This window comes from Patagioenas fasciata, chromosome 5 (genome assembly GCF_037038585.1).
Source record: "Patagioenas fasciata isolate bPatFas1 chromosome 5, bPatFas1.hap1, whole genome shotgun sequence".
Lineage (NCBI taxonomy): Eukaryota > Metazoa > Chordata > Aves > Columbiformes > Columbidae > Patagioenas > Patagioenas fasciata.
Window position 1 is genome coordinate 670,866 of NC_092524.1, and position 14,595 is coordinate 685,460.

Below are 14,595 nucleotides of genomic sequence, written 5' to 3' on the forward strand. Positions count from 1 at the left end.
GGGAAGAACTCGATTTTCCGCTCTAGATTTTGCTCCCAAAAGAAGCATTTTCTGTGCGTGACTGGTAATGCCAGCTCCTGCTTGCCTGCTTTGGGAAATGACCCAAAATAGGCTCCAAACACAAGCAACAACCCTTCTAAACTTTCACCTTTTGCAGTTAAGTGCTGGGCACTCCAGTAAACGTGGTGCTTTCTTAGGACCCAGTTTAAATAATTTCTGAGGCCTCAAAAGCCAAGAAACCCTCAAACTAAGCAGTCCTGGCTTCCCCTTTCCCTGCTGCCTGGCACAGGAGCTTCATCTGCAACCCTGACAGCAAGTATATTCGGTCATTAAAAACAGAAAGGCTGACAAGGAAGGTTCTTGCCAGTAAATTCCTTCAGAGTGCTGGAGACCATCAGAAGTGCAATTAAACCGCAGCTCTTGGCAACACGACGAGCGAGCTGGGAGCAATCCCGCGGTTCCCATTCCCCTCCCGTTCCGGGGGAGCCCAGCAGCCAGCGCTCACCTCTGCGGTTGGACCTCACCAGCGACAGGATCACCGCCTCCTTCTCCCGGCCCTGGAAACCGTCCACCGACTTGATTTCCAGTTCTGGGTACCTGTGGCAAAGCTGCTCCCTTAGCATGTCCACCTGAAAAACACGCAATTGACATCTTTGAAAGAAAAGTGCAAGGTGAAAAGGAATGAAAGGCGCTGTTTCGGTGGAGCTCGTCCTCTCAGACCCACAAGGACGAGTGCTCACATCTCCCGAAGGTCAAGCACTGGGAGTGGAAAACACCCATCTAACATCTCCTTCCCCCACGGCCTCAAGCTGTTTCAACATGGTCACGCTGGCCACAAATGATGATACATTTGGGCTCTGCTGCCTCCGCCCGTGTCTCTGAAGGATGCTCTGGGATCGCTGCGGGAGACGTCGAGGTCTGAACCCACCCTGCGCGCCTGCTCTGCGCGTGTGCGGCACGAGAGAGGGGCTGCGGCGGGGCTGTCTCACCTGAAGGTTGTAGGGGGCCACGACGGCGATGTCCTGCGCCCTCACGCCAGCCCCCACCAGCGCCTGGACGTGCAGAGCCACCAGCTGCACCTCCCCTGCGGCAGACAGAGCGGGGCCGGGATGGGGACATCCCGTATTGGTCCAAGAGATTAATGACAATACAGACAACAGATTATTTTTCCCCCGAAGTGAGACCCCAGACCTCACTAAAACTTCAGTTCTCTGTGCTGCAACTGGAGAAACTCCACCTTTTCATTCCAAGTCCCACGTTTCTAAGCCCCCATGAGCAAATAACCAAGCTCCATGCTCGGATCTGTGCGCTCAGAGCCCCAGAGTCCGCACGTCGCCTGCACTAACAGCCGGTTATTTGGGACACTGGCTGGTTCAGAGAGGTCTAACCAGGACAAGTTAAATACAAATGTGAACTATTCCACCAGTTTATCAGCTGGACTGACTTTACCCTCCGTTCTGCAGCAAAGCACAGGTACAAAGGCCCGGACTCTGCAGTGTGCTGCTCCACAAGGCTGCATCCCAAATTCCAGGACTAATTCCCCGCTCACCCCTTCCTGTCCTCGCTGGTGCAGAGCCCAGCCCGCGGGAGCCCGAGCGCCTCAGACAATCCATTCCGGCCAACAGAATTGTCTGAAGGACGGTACCTGGGTTCCCCTTGGACTGTTCATCTTCCTCTTCCAGCTCCAACAGCCCACAGCCAGCGGTGTCTATGAGCAGCAGCGGAATTGCGGTCTCTTCGGTAGAGGTGACACCCGGCAGGTCCCTGCACAAGAGATTTGGGAAAGGACCAGTGAACAACACTGAAATTACAGCAAAGGGATGGGGAAAGGGCCTGTGGACAACACTGAAATTACAGCAAAGGGACGATGAGCTGCAGTGTTTCTCACTCCTCCCGGCAAGACCACAAGGACAGAGGGAGAACAGAGCTGATGTTGGTGCCGAGGGCCGAGGGCACAGCCCAGCAGCGGTGCCGTGCGGGTGACAGCGCAGCAGGACGGGCTCTGGGGTGGAGGAGAATGACAGAAACTGAGAGCTGAGGTTCCCCACGCTCTTCAGCCAGAGCTGAGAACCCATTATTGCTCTGCACCGCGGGACTGACAGCTCAACGCTCTCCCAAAACGCAAATGAAGAGCCGGAGGCCCCGGAGCGTGTCCTGGGGCAGCAGCACTGGGAGGCCGGGCACTGTGCGTAGGTGAAACGGGCTCGAAGAGGAATGATCTGCTGGCCCAGGGAGATGTGGCAGCTGCGTTCTGGTTTTTACGGTGTTGAGAGGGAGGAGGAGCACCTGAGGTGCTCCCGGAGACGTGACGGCAGCGCTGCTGGGCAAGAGAGGAAAGCGCAGGGCAAGGAACCACAGAGGAATTGGGGTTTCGCATTATTTCTACAGCTAAAGTTGCTGCATTAAAAAAAAAAAAAGAAACTGTATTTTAATACATCTGCCTCTAAAGCTGCTCAGAAAATATTAGTAAACTAGAGCTGAATCCCCAGGGAAGTTGTCAGGTGAGCTGAGAGCCCGGGGCGATGGAGGGCAGAGCGGAACGCCTGGGGATGGCAGGAGAGCTCTGAAACGTGTTACTGCCCACGGGTACGAACCACAGCGAGCTGCGACTCTGGAGAGTCTGTGAACAAACGGGCAGCTGGCACGCCATGGGAAGGAGGCTCATCTCACCTCATCTCATCGCACCGCACCCACCGGACAGGACAGGACAGCGGGGAGCGAGGGGAGAGGCGGCTTCCAGCTCAGGCCCAGCCCAGCCGCAGCCGCTCCTTCCCTCGAGAACCCACCGCACTCACCATTCAATGACACACGTGTGCACAAATGTGTACAGGAATGAGGCAGGAGTGGGGCCAGCCTCCCTGTGCTCCTCGAGCCGCAGGCTCCATGCCCAGCCTGCTGACACAAGCAGAGCCACGCTGGCTGCAGTGGTGAGAGGAGGGAGCACCTAGTGCTGCTCACCAGTGGATTACTTCGAAACAAGTACAGTAAAATGGCCTCTCTGCCTATCTCTGTCAAACCTGGATCTGTTATGAAACTGAGAGATTCCAGGGGAATATCAGTTTGTCCAACTTCTAGATATTTGCATTTTAAGACGCAGCATTGCTAAGAAGGCGAGAGCAGCACGCAGACAAGCACTGTGGTATTCGCGGGTCTGCGAGTCCAACAGAGACAATTAATGTTTTCCCATCCGCCTCGCAGGACTGCACTGACTGCAGTTTTAAAAAGCGCCCGCTGCTGCCAGCCAGAGCGTGCTGGCGCACAGCTGTGCGTGCCGGCTGCGACGGACACGAGGTGCCACTCGCTTCCTGTGGGTTGCCAACCGAAACGGGCACCAGCGCAGGCAAGGGTTCCAGCGCCATCGGACCTGCCTCACGCAGCAACACTGCCCCAGCTGGAGCGGGAACTTTGCTTTCTGACCCTTCTGATGTCAATGCTGGGATGAACAATGGGACACACTGACCCTCGGATCAGGGGGACACGTGGGAACACAAAACCTGGTGTCTGGTCCTGCCCTCAGTGAGGGCTTGAGACAGAAGAGAGGTTTGCCCGCTGCAGGTCAGGTCTTCCTGGATGCAAGGGGATCGGATTTTTTGCTTATCACACCAAAGAAGGACAGAAGAGAACTCTGCCCTAGTGTTACATGGGAGAAAGGCCAAGCCCCCAAGTTAACATCTCCTCGATGAAATAAGGGATGAAACAGAACTGCTCTGGAGGAATGGCAAACCCCACCGCGGGGAGGACTAACCCACGCATGGCGGGACGCGGGGACAGCTCAGCCACCGAGGAGGAGCCGCTCCTTACCTGAGCAGGTGCTGTGCCACCGAGGGGTGCGCGCTGAGCTGCCCGCCGTACATCTCGCAGGAGGCCCAGCGCATGATGTCCTGGTGCATGCGGTACTGCACCCGCAGCATGCGCACGGCGCGCGGCCCGTACCGCTCCGCCAGCCGCTCCAGCAGGCTCAGCGACAGCCCCGCCGCCGCCGCCCTGCGGGAAAAGCTGGTCAGGAGAGGGGCAGCCGGCTGCTCCGAGGGTGAACCCTCCTTTGGGGGCCAACCAGCATCCCCTCGCTGCGGCCGCAGCCCGGGGTCAGCCAGCCCGGCCTGCAGCACCCGATGCTCCCACCCACATCTGCTCAGCGAGGGTGCCCAAGATCTCTGCTTGGGGAAACAGCTCCCAACCAAAAACCTCTTAACCCGCAGCCTCATCCTGTCACCACCCATAGCCCCACTGCTCGTACCAGGCTCTGGACATGGCAGCTGGCACTGGAAGCGCCTGGTGCAGGCGTTGAGAGCTCGGCCCCAGCGCTGGAGCACTCGGTGTCAGCAGGGCCAGACCTGGCTCGTGCTCCAGCCAGACGCCGCTCGAGCGCTCTCACTCCTCCCTGGCCACCTGCCCCAGCCGAAAGCACTAATGCATCTCAGCGCTTATTGCTTTATCACCCATTAAGAAAACGAACGCTCCGTCACTCCTGACAAAGGTCCTGTGCTTATAGTTGTGACACAAATTAATAAAGCTCCTAATGAAATAATCCTTTCAGGAGCCTAATTGCTTTCTCTTCGCCATACAGAAAGGGTTCGTTAGAAGCACTGCCTAATGGCTCTGTCTGAGGAAGAAGAATCGCTGTACTTTGATGTTGCATTTTGAAGCACAAAAAGCTTTTCCATACTGTGTGTCCAGTGCCTCCCACGAGACCACAGTTCACGGCGAGGGTTCCGATTGCTACCAGCACACAGTGCACAAGCGCACTGACGGTGCAATGACAGAGAACAGCTTGGGAAAACGATCTCGGTCAGGCGCAGGGGCACAGCACGCACCCCGTTACCGCCGTGGGGAGCATCGCGGTGCTACGCGGCACCATGGCGAGCGGTTGGTTTGCTGTGCTGGCCGGCCCTGTCGCGGTGGCAACAGGGTGCTGGGTAAATACAACAAGAGACTGCAAATTCATTAAAACTGACAGAGAGAGAATGGTGGGTAGATCTTTCCGAGAAGTCGAGTCTCAATAGCCCTCCTTGCTGAGTCACAGAATGCAGCACACAGGGAAAAAGCGGGTCGTAAACTCTGAAAGGACACAACCGCGGGAGTTCGGAGACGGCGCTGTGTTTGCAAAGGCTGGTGCGATGTTAGCGATGCTGAACAGCACGTACAGGCACCGCAGCCGGGAGGGCTGGAGGTTCGCAATAAGGATGTTGTGCTTTACACAACAGAGGTTTCCAGCTGTGCTGTGCGTTGTGCTGCTGATCGTGAACCACGGGGAGGTTGTTCATGAAGCCTTCGCAGCTCCCCAGCGCCAGCGCTGCTCCCCGTGTGCACAGATGTACTTAGAGAGCTCCTTGTGATCCAGATGTACCCACAGAGCTCCTTGTGATCCAGATGTACCTATAGAGCTCCTTGTGATCCAGATGTACCCACAGAGCTCCTTGTGATCCAGATGTACTTAGAGAGCTCCTTGTGATCCAGATGGACCCACAGAGCATCTTGTGATCCAGAGGTACCTACAGAGCCCCTTGTGATCCAGAGGTACCTACAGAGCTCCTTGTGATCCAGATGGACCCACATTGCTCCTTGTGATCCAGTTGTACCTACAGAGCTCCTTGTGATCCAGATGTACCTACAGAGCTCCTTGTGATCCAGAGGTACCCACAGAGCTCCTCGTGACCCAGATGTTCGTACGCTGTTCCTGGCCTTCGCTGCTGCCGGCCAGTGGCGGGTAAGTCACTTCAGGTAACTCAGGCGAGAGGTGAGGGCCGCCAAAATCAGATGCTCCCCAGTCTGCAGGGGCTGCAGGACGCTCAGCGGCTGAGCAGCCACAGGTCCCTCCATCTGCTGCCATCCTCCACTCCCCTCCCTCGGCTCACAGATTCTCATGAATCTCAGAGCAAGCCTAAAACTGATTTTCATGCAGAACTGGCAGGAAAACCCTGGTGTTAACAACCAATATTCTGATGTGGTTTTTTAATGATATACAGAAAAGCAGGGGGGCATTAAACCTCACAGCAAGCCTCACAAATAGTGCTCTCCTCTACAGGAACAGCTCCCACCGCAGGGATCGCCGTGAGGTTATATGTTGAATTAATAATGAGGATATTAAACTGCTTGTGAATACTTCACCTGTTAATAACTTTCCTATTATTTTACTGTGCAATTAACTCCTACAAGGCATTTCCCATCGCTGGGAAGTCTTCCAGCAGAAGCCTGTCCATCACGGACAAGCCGGCGGGGAAGGTGCTGTGAGGTGCGTGGGGATGCCCTCTGCCCCGGGGAGAACAGAAACCAGCAACAACGGGGAGCATCCCTCAGCCTGCCCACCCAAACTCCCTGAGCCTCCAGTGGAAAAAACCCTGGAGACAACTGAGAAATGCTGAACCGGTGGAGGAAAAGCAGAGAGCAAGGAGGTCGCTATGGCAGGCAGGGCCTGGGGAAGCCCAGCTGCCTGCTCCTGTTTGCAGTACGGCTGCCACACAGCGTCCAAGTGCTCCTGTTTACCAGGTTGCCCACTTGAGCAGGGCTGACTGCGCAGACGATCCTTCTGCCAGCCCCGATTCACCCTGGCTAACTTTAAACCCTTCGCTGGGGCCCCGAAAATAGGAGTCCACCCACCGCGGGGCTGCTGTCATCAATGGATCGGGGAGGGTGGGCGGAAGGTTTGAGTCCTCTGCCTGAATCATCCCTGGAAATAGCTCATCGTTCTCCATTAACCAAAGAGGAGCTGGCAGGTGATTCGGCGCCTTAATTAGATCTCTGGAAATACCTAACAAGATGGAGGCGGAAGGAATTTGCCTTTGTGGCGCATCTCGCAGCACTGAACGCAGGGCTCTCCAGCGCCTGCTGGCCTCGCATGGGTGGAGGACGGGGCTGCAAAGGGAAAGCTGAGCTGTGCCTCGCTCCGCACAGCGAATGCTGTGCTGGGGCAGCAGTTAAAACAAGGGCACAGTTCAGATCTGTGAGGAAAAGAGCTCATCATTTTTAAAGGCGTTTATCTGAGAAGTAATGGGATTTCTCCAAACAAGTTGTTCTGATTGATCAAAATGTGGTTTGCGTTTAACGAGGAGGCTCTTGGGCCAAGCTCTGCTGGCTGCTCCAGCGGGACCTCGCTCACAGCTGCCCAGAGATCCAGGGGATCCCCAGTGGGGGGGTCTTGCCGGGGAGAGCTTTTTGCTGCTGATTCCACATTTCTTCTTGCCAGTATCCAGATACTTGCTCCAAAAAGTCCCTTGCACACCAGGTAAGGAGCTCGCCTCTGCTGGGAATAGTTCTGTTATCCCACTTCAAATGACACTAATTCTGTGCTGGTGTAAGCGAGGCTCTGGCCATCCCTCAGCTCAGTGCAGACCACAGCTCCCAGAACAGCCTCCATTTGTGCATCTGATAACGGTGAAATGGGAAGATGATGCGGTGCCTTCACGTTATTTGCACCGTCTCTCAGGCACCTGCTGTGAGCCGCTGCCTCCCTTGGATTTTTCATTTCCCTTGTTCAAAATTCAAGGGAGATTATAGATATGTACCTCGCTCATTATCTTTTTCGGAAGCGGGAGAGAAAGTTTATTAAGTCAACGCTATTTCTCTGCTTCTGCCCAGCAATGGTTCAGCAATTCCAGATGCAGAGCTCGATAATCATGTGCACATGTCTATTCTGAACCCAGCGGCTCACCAGCCCTGCGTGGAGTGTCCCCTGGAAGCACCGGCAATCCAAACCAGCCCCAGATCTCTTCTGCACACCAATCGTTCTGAACGCGCATCCTGTGGGCATTGTGAGGGTCCCCAGCCCCTGCGGTGTGTGTGATAAGGTGGCACTGCGGCGCGCCCGCTCCCGCGTTAATACCTTAAATACACGTGGTACCGCAGAAGCGGAATTTAATAAAGGGAAGAGAAGACTTGGACTAAACCGAGTATGAGCCAAGTTCATGGGCAGAGCTGCACTCAGCAGAGGGGAGGTGAACCAGGCGCCCTTCTTGCCAGGTGCAAAGTAACGTCATGTAGAAAACACAGGCTGTCTTTCCTAATAACAAAGCTTTTAAAGTTTATATACAAATACTGGTCAGTGAAACCAGAATCTGTGTCCCCTTTTTGTTCACCTTCTGTCTGCTTACCGATTTCCTAGTCTGCATAGCTGATGTGATTGTTTTAAACTGTTTTGAACAACCTTCCTAAGCACTCTGAAAATTACTCTGCGTAACAGAGAGAAAACGAAGAATTCAGACACAGTGCTGCTAAGGAAGCAGAACTGGAAAAACAACCCTGCGGACGAGGAGTCTCTCGGAAGAACATCTGAACACACACAGTCCTGAGTAATCCCACAGCAGCACATGGCACAAGTACTGCTTCTCGCCAAGGAGAAAACACGAAGCAAACAACACAAGATCGATGCCTGGAGATCTTTGAAGCCTGGGCATGTTTCAGTGACTGACAGAAGGACAGACACACAGACTGCAGCCCTGACTGACAGCAGGACACAGACACACAGACTGCAGCCCTGACTGACAGCAGGACACAGACACACAGACTGCAGCCCTGACTGACAGAAGGACACGGAGTGCAGCCCGCAGTCCCCTGTCCCACGCTGTGGATCTGCTGTTTCTCAGCAGTCCGTCCCTCACACAGAGCCCTGGTCACTGGTGAAACCAAACCCAGGGTGAGACCAAACCCAGCTCATGGGGGATACCAGCAGATAACCCACGTGAAAGGAACCCCTTGCCCCCGGAGGCCTGCGGGAGCCTTCACTGTGTGAAGGGCGCGAGGAGCCCGAGCGGTGCGTACCTGTGTGAGAGGATGGTGGGGGGCAGCTGGCGGTGGTCCCCGGCCAGCACGCAGCGGGGGGCGCGCAGCAGGGGCACCCAGCAGCCGGCCTCCAGCGCCTGCGCGCACTCGTCCAGCACCGCCAGCCCGAAGTGCTGCTCGGGGAGCAGCCTCAGCGGCCCGTCCGGGGAGGCACCTGCGGGAGAAGCGCACAGCTCAGGGCAGCGCCCGGCACCCACGGGCTGCGCCCAGAGCAAACCGCACGCGCTTTGACTGTGCCTGGAGGAGGCAGGCAGAAGGATGTCTCCTTGCCGAGACTTAGAAATCAATCTCCGCAGTCCATCGCACATACACATACATTTAGCTGTATATGCAGAATTGTTCTTGCCAACTTCCGTCTGTCCTTTTTTTTTCCCCTGGCATCTGGACCCAAAAGCTTCCAAGTCTCTTTGAAAACAAGAGCGAAACCCAGATGCCAAACTGAACAATACGGACTGATGCCTCACCCAGAGCAGGAGCAGAGCAAGCGCACTACTGAACACCCACTTTCCTTCTGCCCTCCAGCGCCAACAAAACTCTCCAACCAAAGCTGAACTCTGAGCTTCGCCTCGCCTGACACACCGAGGGACACGCCAAGAGGGAAAGAGCAGCTGAGGGCCCACTCCGCCGGCCCCGGCTGCGCTGCTCTGTCCTTCTGCGCCGCAAAAGGCAAAGGGAAAGCCCCGGAGATTGTAACCAGACAGCCATGGCAAGGGCTGCTTGTTAAATCAGACATCCACCTGTAATGTCAGCCAAACAGCCCTTACACAGGTCCTGCTGCAATCCAGACAGGAACCGATATCGATCCACACGTTGGTCAGAACCGTGAATTTCAGAGGCATTAAAAATACCACCGCAATTCATCAAAAAAGGGATGCAGCAGGAGAGGAGGATTAGGAGGCCAGCATGCCAGACAAGGAGATTTTATTCACAGCGTTAGCAGAGATGCTTTTTCAAAAGCTCTGTGCTGTTGCTGTGTGGCTCAGCAGGCAGCTCTGATGGGGGCGATTCTGCTTCGCCGCTGCAAATCCTGCTGCCTCTCCCGCTTTGCGTCAGGTCAGATGTCACAGTTTGTCACCCGAGACACCCTGTCTTCCTTTAGAACATTTCTTCAGCCTATACGAATCAACTTTGCTAACAAGGGGCATAGAGCTTGAACGTGACTTTTGCGATTTTGCGCTGCTGAAGGCGGAAGGAACAGAACTAAGTGGAAAGGCTCTATCTGAAACAACCTGTACCAACGTGGGTGCAGCTGGTGCTCTTCCCTTCCAGCCCTGGAGCTCGGCTTGAGCTTTATCGAACTGCCATTAGCTAAAGGTCACTGGTGTGCTGCCAGGATTAAATCCTCTCTCCGCTGAACCTAGCAACAGAGCACCAGAGCAACAGAGCACCAGAGCGCTCCGGCCTGCAGGAACAACAGCTCCATCAAACTGCGTGATTTCAGACAACACCGAGATTGCTTAACCGAGGAGAACACCAAATCCAAAGTCCTGGTTTGTCCACCACCACCACAAGCCTCAGAGTCCCAGGCAAAATCACATCTGCTCAATACCACGGGCAGCACAAACCACCAGTTCTACTGGAAAAGGAAACCTCCCCGTTCTCTGAGGGAAACTTAAAAGAAATGAGAGGCCAATTCCCAGCAAATAACGCACTGGAAGGATTTATATTTACCCTTCACACCAGTGACTTGTGAATGCCCCATGAGGTTCTTTTTTATGACCTAAAACTATTGATGTTTCCCTTCAGAAAATAATCCCTGAGCAACCAAATCTGAAGATTACAAATTGGCCCAGGGGAATTATACATCTGATCTAAAAACGCACTTTAGCACGTGTTAAGCTTTGAGCACCCGTGTTGCCCTTCCACGGCAGGGGTGTCGCTGCCCTACGTGCAGGATGCTGACGGCGAGCACAGGGCCCCCGGGTGAGCCCTGGCAGTGAGGGGAAGCGCGGCAGAGCAGCAGAGGATCGCACACCTGTGTTCGTGGCGAGGACAACGCTGGCGTGGGTCAGGGCTGCGGCCATCGCCGCGTCCTCTCGCTCCTTCAGCTCCTTCCTCAGCGCCTTAATCTCACTCAGGAAATGGCTCCGCTCTCCCTTGTCTTGAGCCTTTTTGGTTTTTGCCTATAAAAGAGAAACACTGAGGTAGAACAAACTGTTTCTAGCCCTAGGGATATGTTTGGTTTGTCAGACAGCCCCAGACCCAGCTCACCACCATCAGCCCCACAAAACCTCGGTGCCCTTTCCCTCCCCCTGCCAGAAGGGCTCTTCCACACACCACACTGCTTGAAGCACAAAGAGCATTTCTGTCTATGCAAAGATGAACCGCACCAACACAACGGCCAAGCCTATGCACCAGTCGAAGCGTCTGGGCACAATGCAGGGAGTGATGGATAATTACACTATATACAATTATAATGGTGATGAGGTGTAATGGGAAGCGGGGTGTTGTGCCGCTGCTGGGTGAGGAACCAGGACCCCCCGTGTCACTCTGCTCCGTGGCTCAGGGAACACGGGGCCCCTCTGGCTCCACCTGCCCTTGCAGCAGGAGGGTCCCCGAGTCCACCGCGCTGTGTCCAGCCACGGCAGCAGCTTTGTGTTTTCAAAAGGGCGTCTCTGAGTTGCTGTAAATGATTCAGAGCAATATCTAGACACGCTCACGCCTTATTTTAGCAGCGCCTATTGAATGTATCTAACACGTCACATCGTCAGCACTGCTTGCCAGCACTTCCCCAGATACAGCCCAGCAGCTACAAGACAAGAGCCAAGCTGCTGTCACTGCGAGTCACCTTGAGAGGGAAACTTGGATCATTTCTTTGGAGGTAAGGCTGATGGCTTGAGAAGGCTGGAAAGGCTGCAGACAGCAGCTTTTGTAAGCAGCCAGAACAGTAAGAGCTGCTGGTTCCTATGATCACCCTCTCTATGGATGGGTTCTCCAGTGTCTAACATGGCTCAGCTCATGCTTTCCCCAGGAAGGACATTCATGTGTCTCACTCCTCTACTCAGCTACGTGTTGTGGTTAAACTTGTAGGTATTTAACACCCGTGACACCTCCACATGTCTGTCAAGGGCAGTCAAAGCTGGCTGATGGGACTCAGGAGCTATGGGGGAGGGATCGCAGACAGATAACGCAGGTAATGTGATCGCACAGGTTTCCTTCCCTTAGCTCGATGTGAAAGGACAGGGTGGGCGCCAGCCCTGACATTCACGGAGCTGACGGGACAAAGCGGATTAGCATCGACTTCCTCTCTGCTACAACCAGAGGAAGACGAGTGGGTAGAACTGCCAGTGCCAGTAGGGCCGAGCTCCATGTCTGTCCTGCAAAGAAGATCTAGTTAATAAATCAAAACCAGCAGCTGTTCTCTGGTGTTGGGTGGTGACGTCCAGATCCAAACACCCGACTGGCTCAGCTCTGAGGGCAGTGGAGGGCACAGGGAGCCCAGCCCAGAGGTGACACCGCACTGCCACTTGGCCCCAGGGATGGTGCTTGGCACCCTGTAAGCCTGGGTGCCACTCGCTCCTCGTTAGGGCTCTAATTGATCCGACCTGCCTTGTTCGGGCCCCCACCCACCCACTCATTGGTCTGGGAGCTGCATTTAAGGCCAGACCTTGCTCCTGCAGGGTTTGGAACCTGGGCTTAGTGCTGTCCCTCAGCTGTCTGCCTTGTCACTGTGACCGGTCTGGGGACCGGGATGGACCCTGCTCTGCACCACCCTTCTTTATCAGGTACTTTGGGGGCTGGAGCCTGAACAGGTGAGGGATAGAGATGCAAAGGGGTAGAAAATGTGCAAAGAGAACGTGGGTTTTCATTTGTATTATTAGTTCTGCTGTGGCTGGGGGCAGTGGTGAAGGGGAGGGGTAAGAGTCAAAATGTGGAGCAGACAAAGGAAGGAATTGTTATGGGGGCACAAAGGGGACATTGCAGGGGAGAAACTAAAGCAGGATGAGGGAAAGGTGGGCCAGGACCTGTCAGTTCTGAAGGCTCTCATTTCTCCCAAATTTCTCTTCTACTATGGGAAATCGGTGGTGGATAAAACCTTCTCCCAAAGAGAGGAACATTAATGGAGCTGAAAACCATGTTTGGTCTGTGCCTTTTAAAAATGGGCAGGACAATGGAGTTGGCAAACACATGCAGGGGTGAGAAGATGCCCTCCCGCACCTCCGATGGAGACAGGAGCTCTCTCGAGCTGGACAATGTGTCCCCAGAATGGGGAGGGAAAAAGAATCTAATTAGTACCAAAACCTATCATCTCAAGTAAAAGAGCTGCTCTGTAAATCAAATCAAGGAAAATTAGGTTGTGAAAGAGGAAATGAAGGATGCATTTTTACAGTGTGCTCTGCTTTCTGCGTGAGGTGCCTGAGAGTGGGAGGGAGTGTCAGGACAGCCAGACTTCTCGTTAGGAAGTGAATTAATGATGTGAATGCTGCTCTCTGGTGAAGCTGATGGCACGAACAATGCCAGACAGGTTATCTGGAGAGTAGGGCACTGCAGCATCTCCCCACACAGCAGCCATGACGAGGAATTCAGCAAGCAGGGGTTCCGCTGGTGGTGGTCACCGCGGCCGTTCTCTGGGAAGTGCCTTCTCCCCTTCTAGAACCGCCGGGCTTGCACCCCAGCTCCTTCCTCCAAGGCCACTTAAATGTCTCCCAGAGTCAGTGGCACGAATCCAGGCCACACACGTCTCTGGCCGTCACCGGTAGTCCCTGCGCTAAGCTGGTTTTCCTTTCCTCTCCCCTGAAGTGGCCTTTCCGCTCCCAACCCACCACAGAGAGGCTCACACCCACCAATATTCCACCCCTATTTGTACGTGGTTGGATCTGGACCGGGAACATCCCTGTGGTGCTCTGAGCCCACAAATGCAGGTTGAACGTGGCTCACCCCAGGACTAGTCACTGCGACCTGGGGCAACCCAGAGCACCCGGCTGCAGTGATTGCCCTCTAAGGACCCCCAAGAAGTGGCAGAGTTGGTCATTACTTTTGGAGACACGCAGCTTGCCTGGGCAGCAGATCTAGAGAGCTAGGAACCCCCCCGGGCATCTGTTGGGGACACGTACGACGGCCTGGTCGATGTCCTTCCTGATGTCCGCCACGATGCCTGCGCTGTCACCGCGGGCCAGCACGGCGTCCAGGCAGTGCCGCTGGATGTGCGGCAGCAGGCGCGCGGGGTGGCCCAGCCGCAGCACCCGCGCTCCCTGCCCCGCCAGCCGCTCCACCAGGTTGTCCACGGCCACGTTGGAGGGGGCGCAACACAGGACCTGCACGGGGAGAAAGCCAGGGCTCGGTACTGCCACGGACAGCAAAACGCTGGAGAAACCGTGTCCGAGCAGGAAGATGGAGAGCAAGAACAAACTAATCTATGGGGAATGAACCTCTGACATCTCCACAGCCTCCAGACACCAAAGGCAACTCTCACCTTGCTCTGAAGCACGAGTGTCGTTATGCCAAGGATGCTGCAGCCCTAGAACTGCACATAGACCACCAATTCCCCCAGTTTGTTCCAAATGACAGGAAACAGACTGCCTTAGCTTATTGAACTATTTGGTATACTGCTTCTTATAGGACTTGCTTATAAACTGCTTATACAGAACTTGCTTAGTATAACTTGCTCAGCATAAATAACTAAGTTTGCTTAGGCCACAAGCTGTGAACTTAAACTTTCTGCCTAGAAGTCGGTTCAAGCTAGAGGATAAAGGAGCTTTTGATCATCAGCAGGACCTGCATCCCTAGAGATGCAGGGTCTTCTACAAACAGCAACCCTGCGCTTTGGAGCTTCTACTTGTCCCTAATTTCAGCTGATGGGGAAACTCCCTGTTCCACGCA

The 14,595-nt window shown here is 54.8% G+C and overlaps 1 protein-coding gene across 3 annotated transcripts in view; it reads right to left on the minus strand.

Moving 5' to 3' along the window:
* Positions 1 to 14,595, minus strand: part of IGHMBP2 (immunoglobulin mu DNA binding protein 2) — a 28,358-nt gene that overhangs the window by 4,684 nt on the left and 9,079 nt on the right. For all 3 annotated transcript variants that reach the window (XM_065838628.2, XM_071808675.1, XM_071808676.1), the window contains exons 6-12: positions 13,830 to 14,030; positions 10,751 to 10,898; positions 8,755 to 8,929; positions 3,802 to 3,984; positions 1,646 to 1,764; positions 990 to 1,084; positions 506 to 629 (exon numbers count right to left, since the gene is read on the minus strand). In XM_065838628.2, coding sequence (XP_065694700.1) covers positions 506 to 629; positions 990 to 1,084; positions 1,646 to 1,764; positions 3,802 to 3,984; positions 8,755 to 8,929; positions 10,751 to 10,898; positions 13,830 to 14,030 — 1,045 coding nt within the window. The remainder of the gene's footprint in view (positions 1 to 505; positions 630 to 989; positions 1,085 to 1,645; positions 1,765 to 3,801; positions 3,985 to 8,754; positions 8,930 to 10,750; positions 10,899 to 13,829; positions 14,031 to 14,595) is intronic.